Source organism: Mandrillus leucophaeus, unplaced genomic scaffold, assembly GCF_000951045.1.
Source record: "Mandrillus leucophaeus isolate KB7577 unplaced genomic scaffold, Mleu.le_1.0 Scaffold161, whole genome shotgun sequence".
Taxonomy (NCBI): domain Eukaryota; kingdom Metazoa; phylum Chordata; class Mammalia; order Primates; family Cercopithecidae; genus Mandrillus; species Mandrillus leucophaeus.
In genome coordinates this window covers 869511-878730 of record NW_012101599.1, presented here as the reverse complement: position 1 = coordinate 878730, position 9220 = coordinate 869511, and the positions used below count along the sequence as shown (strand labels likewise).

Sequence of the window (9220 nt, the reverse complement as noted above, 5' to 3'; positions counted from 1 at the left end):
CGGTGGGTGCGGTGGGTACGGAGAGTACGGAGGGTACGGAGGGTGCGGAGGGTGCGGAGGGTACGGTGGGTACGGTGGGTACGGTGGGTACAGAGCTGCACAGGGTGAATATGTTCTGGAGATCGACTGTACAGCGTGGCGACAAAAGTTAACAATCATAGACCCCATACCGGAAAATTGCTAAGTGAGTAGATCTCAGGGGTCCTCACCACAAACACAAAACAAAACCAAACAAAAAAACGGTAAGTATGTGAGGTCATGGATCTGTTAATTCGCTTGACTTGATCATTTCACAACATATACATATATCAAAATATCACCTTGCATACTGTTAATAGACACAATTTTTGTCAAATATGCCTTCATGAAGCTGGAGAGTGGGGCAGAAAGAGAGTAAGGGGAAAAATGAACCAGCTTGTCCTGATGGGAGTTAGCACTTCATCCCCTGGTCTGGGAAGAGGGTCCCCCACTCAGCAAGAATGTCTGTTTTGGGATAAACCCATCCCTAGGCCCACTGCATGTATTAACCTCCTTCCTAGAGCACTCCCTCCTCCTCAGGCTGTGTTTATGACTAGCGCATGGTCAGGCCAGACTGCCCAGTCTGGAAGGAAGCTACAGTGTCACTTGTCAGCAGGAAGACGGCGAGGGCTCCCGGAGGAGGTGAGCGGGGCTGGCATCCCCAGAGGCTGGCCGGGGTCATGCACCACAGGGCTTCCTTCATGTGCTAGGAGCAGGGGCTTTATTCTAATTTCCTCTTGGGCTTCCCAGTGACTAGCTCAGCCCTGCACATATGCGAGCGTCTCCAGGCAAACCTTTCCATCAGCTTGCCAGATGATCAAAGGAAATTGCCAACTGGGAGAAATAAGAGGCAGAAGGAGGAGACTTGGAAGTCATGACATCACTCACCTTGGAAGCTGAGTACATGGAGTAGAGAGGCCAAGGAAACAGGGCTATCCCGGAAGAAATGTTCAGGATGAGACCTTTCCGCCTGAAAGGCAAAGAAGCAAAGTTCCCATGGCTTTGTTGCCTACCCGACCTTGGGTACAAAGAAAACAGTGTGAACACTGCCGGACTCTGCCCTTTCCAGGCTTCCGCAGGTGCTGGGGGCTCTGCTTCTAGGAACGGTGAGTGAACTTCCCCCGCCTTCCCCCGGAGGGCGCCACGCAGCCATGTCTGAATTTCCGCCGCACAGAGATGCCACCGGGCAGTTATGTGACGTCACACAATGTGAGGGGCTTGCTCCTGGAGACTGAGGCCCTCCTACAGCTGCGGTCTCTCCACCAAGATACTGATAACCAGCTCAGCTCAGGATTTAACGGAGGGAATCCTTCTCCCCTAAATGTGACCACATGAGCTGCCGGTCCCTTTGGCCTCACGGACCCACAGCAGGACAGATGTCACATGCTGGAATGTTGTCTTGGGTAGAATTTCACAGTCCAGGACCTGCTCACACAAATACCCTATGCCAGTCTCCAGGAGCCTCACTTGTCCTTTTGAAATTCAGTATCCTTAATCCCTCCCAATCAGACGGATTCGATAGAGGAGTAGGGGACAAGAAACTGCAAATTAGAATCCAAGGCCAAGCCCCTTCTCCCTCTAGGGAAGATAAGCTATCAAGCATTTGCTTTTAACGACACCACCTGAGAAAAACCACCTCCCAAACGCGCATTGGAATAGGGTGACGTAAATATGCAATCAGTGGAGGAGCTGACAGAGCGGCCATTTTCACATTAAACCGGAGTATTCTTTCTGACAAAAGCTGAAATTCCTAACAAAGAGATGGCCGTGATCTCAGGACAACTTCTGAAGTTTTTTTTTACACTCAACATTAGTTAATTTTTCTTTAATCCAGTGCTTGTTGAAACTGCCCTTGTCTTCCTCCCTCCGATAGTGTTACATTTCACCTTCACGTGAGATTGTCTATTTGCAGAGCTGGCCTGGCCCGGAACGTTATGTTTTTTTCCCATAATCACCATGTGCTTTCATCGTAGCTGTTACCGTTTGTGAAAGCACAGCCAGGTGGACTCTGTGTCCCAGTCCCCGAGTTAGCTGACTGCCAGGGCAGGGAGGCCATGTGCTCCATACTTTTTTGAAGAAGGCCTTACCTTGATTCCATATGTTTCAGAATTAGCTGTGTCATCTACAAGAGAAGGCCACAGGTAAGCCCGACAAGGAACTAAGTAGCAGTGCAAGGGGGCAGGATGGAATGGGGAAGGGAGCGCGGGAGGAAGCTGGGAAAGAGCCTCATCTTCTCAGCAGGCCTTGAAAATTGCTGGCACTCATTGGAGGTCACTCTGGCCACATTAGAGTCTGGCTGGAACCCACAGCAGCCAACCGAGACAAATGACAGGCTGTTCTGGGGCCTCTGGTTTCTTCCCCCTAAAGCTAATGTGTTCCTGGAAAAAGAGGGCAGTGAAAAATTGGGCGAATTGGCTTAGGGCTGTGGGACCGACACTGAGGTTCCCATGATACTCTTCATTCTGCCGGACAGGCCAAAGTGGACGGGCCGTGAGTTGGAACTGGGGAGCTATGCGGAAACCTAACAAGACTCTGCAGAGAGAAGAACGCCTCTTCCACTCAACAGCAGCCGCTTATGCAGCCTGCAGCTGGGCTGTGAAATCTGTCTCTTATACACATCTTGGGTACGGTGGGTACAGAGCTGCACAGGGTGAATATGTTCTGGAGATCGACTGTACAGCGTGGCGACAAAAGTTAACAATCATAGACCCCATACCGGAAAATTGCTAAGCGAGTAGATCTCAGGGGTCCTCACCACAAACACAAAACAAAACCAAACAAAAAAACGGTAAGTATGTGAGGTCATGGATCTGTTAATTCGCTTGACTTGATCATTTCACAACATATACATATATCAAAATATCACCTTGCATACTGTTAATAGACACAATTTTTGTCAAATATGCCTTCATGAAGCTGGAGAGTGGGGCAGAAAGAGAGTAAGGGGAAAAATGAACCAGCTTGTCCTGATGGGAGTTAGCACTTCATCCCCTGGTCTGGGAAGAGGGTCCCCCACTCAGCAAGAATGTCTGTTTTGGGATAAACCCATCCCTAGGCCCACTGCATGTATTAACCTCCTTCCTAGAGCACTCCCTCCTCCTCAGGCTGTGTTTATGACTAGCGCATGGTCAGGCCAGACTGCCCAGTCTGGAAGGAAGCTACAGTGTCACTTGTCAGCAGGAAGACGGCGAGGGCTCCCGGAGGAGGTGAGCGGGGCTGGCATCCCCAGAGGCTGGCCGGGGTCATGCACCACAGGGCTTCCTTCATGTGCTAGGGGCAGGGGCTTTATTCTAATTTCCTCTTGGGCTTCCCAGTGACTAGCTCAGCCCTGCACATATGCGAGCGTCTCCAGGCAAACCTTTCCATCAACTTGCCAGATGATCAAAGGAAATTGCCAACTGGGAGAAATAAGAGGCAGAAGGAGGAGACTTGGAAGTCATGACATCACTCACCTTGGAAGCTGAGTACATGGAGTAGAGAGGCCAAGGAAACAGGGCTATCCCGGAAGAAATGTTCAGGATGAGACCTTTCCGCCTGAAAGGCAAAGAAGCAAAGTTCCCATGGCTTTGTTGCCTACCCGACCTTGGGTACAAAGAAAACAGTGTGAACACTGCCGGACTCTGCCCTTTCCAGGCTTCCGCAGGTGCTGGGGGCTCTGCTTCTAGGAACGGTGAGTGAACTTCCCCCGCCTTCCCCCGGAGGGCGCCACGCAGCCATGTCTGAATTTCCGCCGCACAGAGATGCCACCGGGCAGTTATGTGACGTCACACAATGTGAGGGGCTTGCTCCTGGAGACTGAGGCCCTCCTACAGCTGCGGTCTCTCCACCAAGATACTGATAACCAGCTCAGCTCAGGATTTAACGGAGGGAATCCTTCTCCCCTAAATGTGACCACATGAGCTGCCGGTCCCTTTGGCCTCACGGACCCACAGCAGGACAGATGTCACATGCTGGAATGTTGTCTTGGGTAGAATTTCACAGTCCAGGACCTGCTCACACAAATACCCTATGCCAGTCTCCAGGAGCCTCACTTGTCCTTTTGAAATTCAGTATCCTTAATCCCTCCCAATCAGACGGATTCGATAGAGGAGTAGGGGACAAGAAACTGCAAATTAGAATCCAAGGCCAAGCCCCTTCTCCCTCTAGGGAAGATAAGCTATCAAGCATTTGCTTTTAACGACACCACCTGAGAAAAACCACCTCCCAAACGCGCATTGGAATAGGGTGACGTAAATATGCAATCAGTGGAGGAGCTGACAGAGCGGCCATTTTCACATTAAACCGGAGTATTCTTTCTGACAAAAGCTGAAATTCCTAACAAAGAGATGGCCGTGATCTCAGGACAACTTCTGAAGTTTTTTTTTACACTCAACATTAGTTAATTTTTCTTTAATCCAGTGCTTGTTGAAACTGCCCTTGTCTTCCTCCCTCCGATAGTGTTACATTTCACCTTCACGTGAGATTGTCTATTTGCAGAGCTGGCCTGGCCCGGAACGTTATGTTTTTTTCCCATAATCACCATGTGCTTTCATCGTAGCTGTTACCGTTTGTGAAAGCACAGCCAGGTGGACTCTGTGTCCCAGTCCCCGAGTTAGCTGACTGCCAGGGCAGGGAGGCCATGTGCTCCATACTTTTTTGAAGAAGGCCTTACCTTGATTCCATATGTTTCAGAATTAGCTGTGTCATCTACAAGAGAAGGCCACAGGTAAGCCCGACAAGGAACTAAGTAGCAGTGCAAGGGGGCAGGATGGAATGGGGAAGGGAGCGCGGGAGGAAGCTGGGAAAGAGCCTCATCTTCTCAACAGGCCTTGAAAATTGCTGGCACTCATTGGAGGTCACTCTGGCCACATTAGAGTCTGGCTGGAACCCACAGCAGCCAACCGAGACAAATGACAGGCTGTTCTGGGGCCTCTGGTTTCTTCCCCCTAAAGCTAATGTGTTCCTGGAAAAAGAGGGCAGTGAAAAATTGGGCGAATTGGCTTAGGGCTGTGGGACCGACACTGAGGTTCCCATGATACTCTTCATTCTGCCGGACAGGCCAAAGTGGACGGGCCGTGAGTTGGAACTGGGGAGCTATGCGGAAACCTAACAAGACTCTGCAGAGAGAAGAACGCCTCTTCCACTCAACAGCAGCCGCTTATGCAGCCTGCAGCTGGGCTGTGAAATAGCTCTGTGCACACAGCGCGGGGCCACTCCTGTGTGTCGGAATTACAAGAGCCTTGAGCAGCCCCTTCCCCCTCCCAGCCTACAGACCCCTGAAAAGGTCTTCTCTGCCATTTCGGGAGCCTAAAAGAACTTTTTGTTTCAAAATTACAAGGTACACATTCTACAAACGAAGGAAGAGGCAACCCCATGGACTGAAATGTTCTCTGAGGTAGGATTGACCAGAATCAGGCCTGGCAGGCCTGGAGCAGACCCTGACTGCAGCAGGTTTGAGACAAGGGACCCAAGTGAAAGGAGAGGGGCAGAGGCATCAAGGCACCTGGGGCCCGGAAGACACAGGCCGCCCATTTCTTGATGCTGTCTAGGGGCCCTGCAGCAGCTCCTCGCAGGTGCCGGCTCCCAGGCCAGGCCCCAGCCTGTCTCAGAGCCTCCAGGGAACATCTTCGCTGCTGGGGGACCAGGGAGCCAGGGCAGTGGGGGGGGCGGGGGCTCTCTAGAACCACTAGGCTGCCTGTGGAACACTGGATTTTGAGGAAGAAGAGGGAGGATGAGGGGCGAGATGGTGTCAGCCCTCTTTCCGTGAATGACTTCCTAGGGATATTGTATAAGCCTTTTCAGCCAGCACCCACATTGCCTCAAAGCCTCCCGAACGAACTCACTAGTCCTATTGCCTGAATGATTCCAATTAGAGAGACAACACTGAATCTTGTGGGTCCCTGCCTCAAGGCTTCCCATATTCAGTTTCTTATTCCAGCTTCCCTTTGCCTTCAAACGCATATTCTCCCATCCCTGCCCCGAAGAGCACTCGACCGTCTCCAGATGGCTGCTTTGAAATAGTGCAGCTTCTCTAGTCACGCTTCTAACCAGCAAGGTTCACTGGGGCATGCTATACTTAGAAGCTAAACTTCAATTCATTTTATTTGTTACTTAGGGAACTTAGTGTTTATCAATACATAATTTTTTAAAACGAATCAAAGCATTTCTCTGCTAAAGGAGTCAGAGGGTTGTCAAGTACATTTGGGAAATACCTATGGTCAAACAGCCCAAGACTAAAAGGTCAGTTGTAAAATAACGTGAAAGACTTTAGTGGTGAGTGAGGCTGCAGATGACAGTTAGACACACAAAACTCATAATTACATCAGCTGGGGCCTCCAAAAAGCCATCGATTGCTAAGCGTAAAAAGATGTGTGTACCCCGTAGCAACTGAGCAGGAAACCATAAAATGCCAGTGTGCTTACAGAAAAACAACCAACAGTTGTTGTCAGCTCAACTTACCCACCTGAAAAACAATTTTTTTTTTGTCTACTCTGCCTCCATTTCCCCTCCTTATCTTAACAGCAGCCTGGCTTTCTTTGGGAAATCTGTCCTCCACTACTGTCAGTCCACGGTGCTCAGACGGGTGAGACTGAGCCTTCTGCTTCTCTCCAACCAGGGTCCCAGCTCCTTGAAATCAGGAATCAGCCTTTACTCATCCCTGCAGTCCCACTGACCTTCCAGAGTGGTCACCGAGGCTGCCATATACAGCTGTGAATGTTGTGTACTGAGCAAGGTGCCCAGCTGTGGGGTTAGTGCAGGTGGGGAGCTCAGAGCTGACTCAAAAGCCACGTGCCCTAGCAGAGGAAGAGGGCTCTGTCCCCAGAGGAAGGGGGAACACGTCATTCACACAAAATCCTCGTCTACTCACCAAGTCACGCAGCCGCAAGCTGTGTCCGTTCTTAAACAGGACCTTTCTCTAAATCGTCTATGTAGGATAGCTTTGAGGGACTCGTGCTATACATCTTTGTGCAGCTGACCCTCATCAAAGAACTTGAATGCTGAATGGTGCCTAAGACATCTCTTGATCCACAGCCATTTTATTTTTATTTTTGTTTTTTGTTTTTTTGAGACAGAGTCTTGCTCTGTCACCCAGGCTGGAGTGCAGTGGTGCAATCTCGGCTCACTGCAACCTCTGCCTCCCCGGTTCAGGAGATTCTCCTGCCTCAGCCTCCCAAGTAGCTGGGATTACAGGCGCCCGCCACCACACCCAGCTAATTTTTGTATTTTTAGTAGAGACAGGGTTTCACCATGTTAGCCAGGATGGTCTCAATCTCCTGACCTCATGATCCACCTGCCTCGGCCTCCCAAAGTGCTGGGATTACAGGCATGAGCCACCGCGCCCAGCTGATCCACAGCCTTTTAACAGCAGATGCAGAACCTCAAGTTCAAGGGGGCTATATAACTTGTCCAATGCTGTCCAACTAATTAGTAGCTGTGCTGGAACCAGAACACAGATGAACTTGAGCTTTGATTCAACAAATATTTATTGAACAACAAAAGTTCAGAAAATGCAAGCCATGCCCTCCGTCAGTTTTCCAAAGTGAGCTTTCCTCTATCTACAAAGCCTAAAATTAGAGGAAGAGACTAATTTTTTTTAAGTTGCCTCGGAATCCTGAATACGTTTCAGCATCATCAAGCTTAATATGTTCCGACATGTGACAAAACTGAAAGCAGAAATAGAATTCAGGTACAAGGGAGAGTTGAATCCATGACTGTATTTTCTAGATGAAAAACAGAACAAGACAATTACAAGACCACGACATGGCCTCTCAACTAAGTGCGGTTCGATTTCAAAGAATGCTGCTTCTACAGTGGATGGGCACAATTCTCCTGAGTGGCCAAACTTCAACAGCTACTACATGTTAATGCATTTCGCACATATATTGATCACATACCTTGACTACGGAGGTGATGTTACAATGGATGACGCTCTGTAATAAATAATCACAACCACACATCAGCCGGTTGATTAGAGAAATTCTCCTGGAAAGTAGTCAGTGCTAAAGAACCATGAAGAGGGCAAAAGTGCATGTCTGAGCGGTTTCATCATTCACCCTGCAAATTAGGCTCCTAACTGACTTCCAGCAAGCATGCACTAGCATCAAGAAACATCTGACTCCCATTCTGTCCTTCTGTACCTATGTCATGTTGACTAGACGTCAATTAAGAGTTTCCGGGAAAACTTGGAACTATATTACCGGAGGAATATAGATACGGTTTTCCAAAGACAGCTATTCCATTCCCAGCTGGAGGAAGAGGGGTTAGCATATGTGAGTCTAGGAGAACAGAAAGGCAGATGGTTGTATAATATAAGGTAGAGGTTCTGGGCTATGGAGGGCAGGTAAAGAACCCACTAGAATCACCCAAGATAAAGAGAAAGGAAAAGAGGATGGACACAGACACTAGCACAAACACAGACACACACAGGCAGAGGAGCAAGCCTGGAACTTGCTTCCTGGAGAGACATAGACTTGTGCCAGAAACAGAGTGTGGGAGACGGAGCCCACACAGGAGATGTGTGGTCCTGAGAGGAGTTTGGTGAGGATGTGCAGCAGCGCCCAAGCAGTCTGGCATTATCACCCGGTGCAGCAGAGTCGGGGCTTACCCAGGACTGCAGGATACCTGCAGAAGTGGGGGATGGACGCATGAGGGCCTGTTCAGGTTGGTGCAGCCCTGTGACTCCAAAGGGCAGGGCCTAAGGAAGGGTCAAAAAATTGTGCCTTCAAAAACTGTTAAATGCAACCGGGCACGGTGGTTCACACCTGTCACCCCAGCATTTTGGGAGGCCGAGCCGGGCGGATTACCTGAGGTCAGGCGTTCGAGAACAGCCTGACCAACATGGTGAAACCCCATCTCTACTAAAAATACAAAAATTAGCTGGGTATGGTGGTGCATGCCTGTCGTCCCAGCTACTCAGGAGGCTGAGGCAGGAGAATAGCTTGAACCCAGGAGGCGGAGGTTGCAGTGAGCCGAGATCATGTCACTACACTCCAGCCTGTGCAACAGAGGGAGACTCCATCTCAAAAAGAAAAAAAAAGGAACTGTTAAATCCATTAAAAATGTACTCCCAACCAACAACGGCAGCCATGGGTCTGAGTCAAGCTTACTGAACTTACAGTCCTGCCAGCCACAGAGTTTGTGTCACATACTTCCCTCACACTAAAAGTTAAACAAATCTTGGTACCTGGGAAGACAGAGAAAGCCAAAGAGCTGGTCTTCGCCC

General features: G+C 49.6%; 1 protein-coding gene and 1 long non-coding RNA gene across 4 annotated transcripts in view; one reads left to right on the top strand and one right to left on the bottom strand.

The window, feature by feature from the left end:
• The window catches only part of HSD17B3 (hydroxysteroid (17-beta) dehydrogenase 3), a 67605-nt gene that overhangs the window by 21199 nt on the left and 37186 nt on the right, over positions 1-9220 (bottom strand). For all 3 annotated transcript variants that reach the window (XM_011976004.1, XM_011976006.1, XM_011976005.1), the window contains 3 exons: positions 7893-7928; positions 4670-4704; positions 3471-3552 (listed from right to left, as the gene is read on the bottom strand). In XM_011976004.1, coding sequence (XP_011831394.1) covers positions 3471-3552; positions 4670-4704; positions 7893-7928 — 153 coding nt within the window. The remainder of the gene's footprint in view (positions 1-3470; positions 3553-4669; positions 4705-7892; positions 7929-9220) is intronic.
• Positions 4579-8527, top strand: LOC105536599. The gene is made up of 3 exons (XR_001005614.1): positions 4579-4723; positions 5336-5448; positions 7723-8527. It is a non-coding gene; the product is annotated as an uncharacterized LOC105536599 (long non-coding RNA).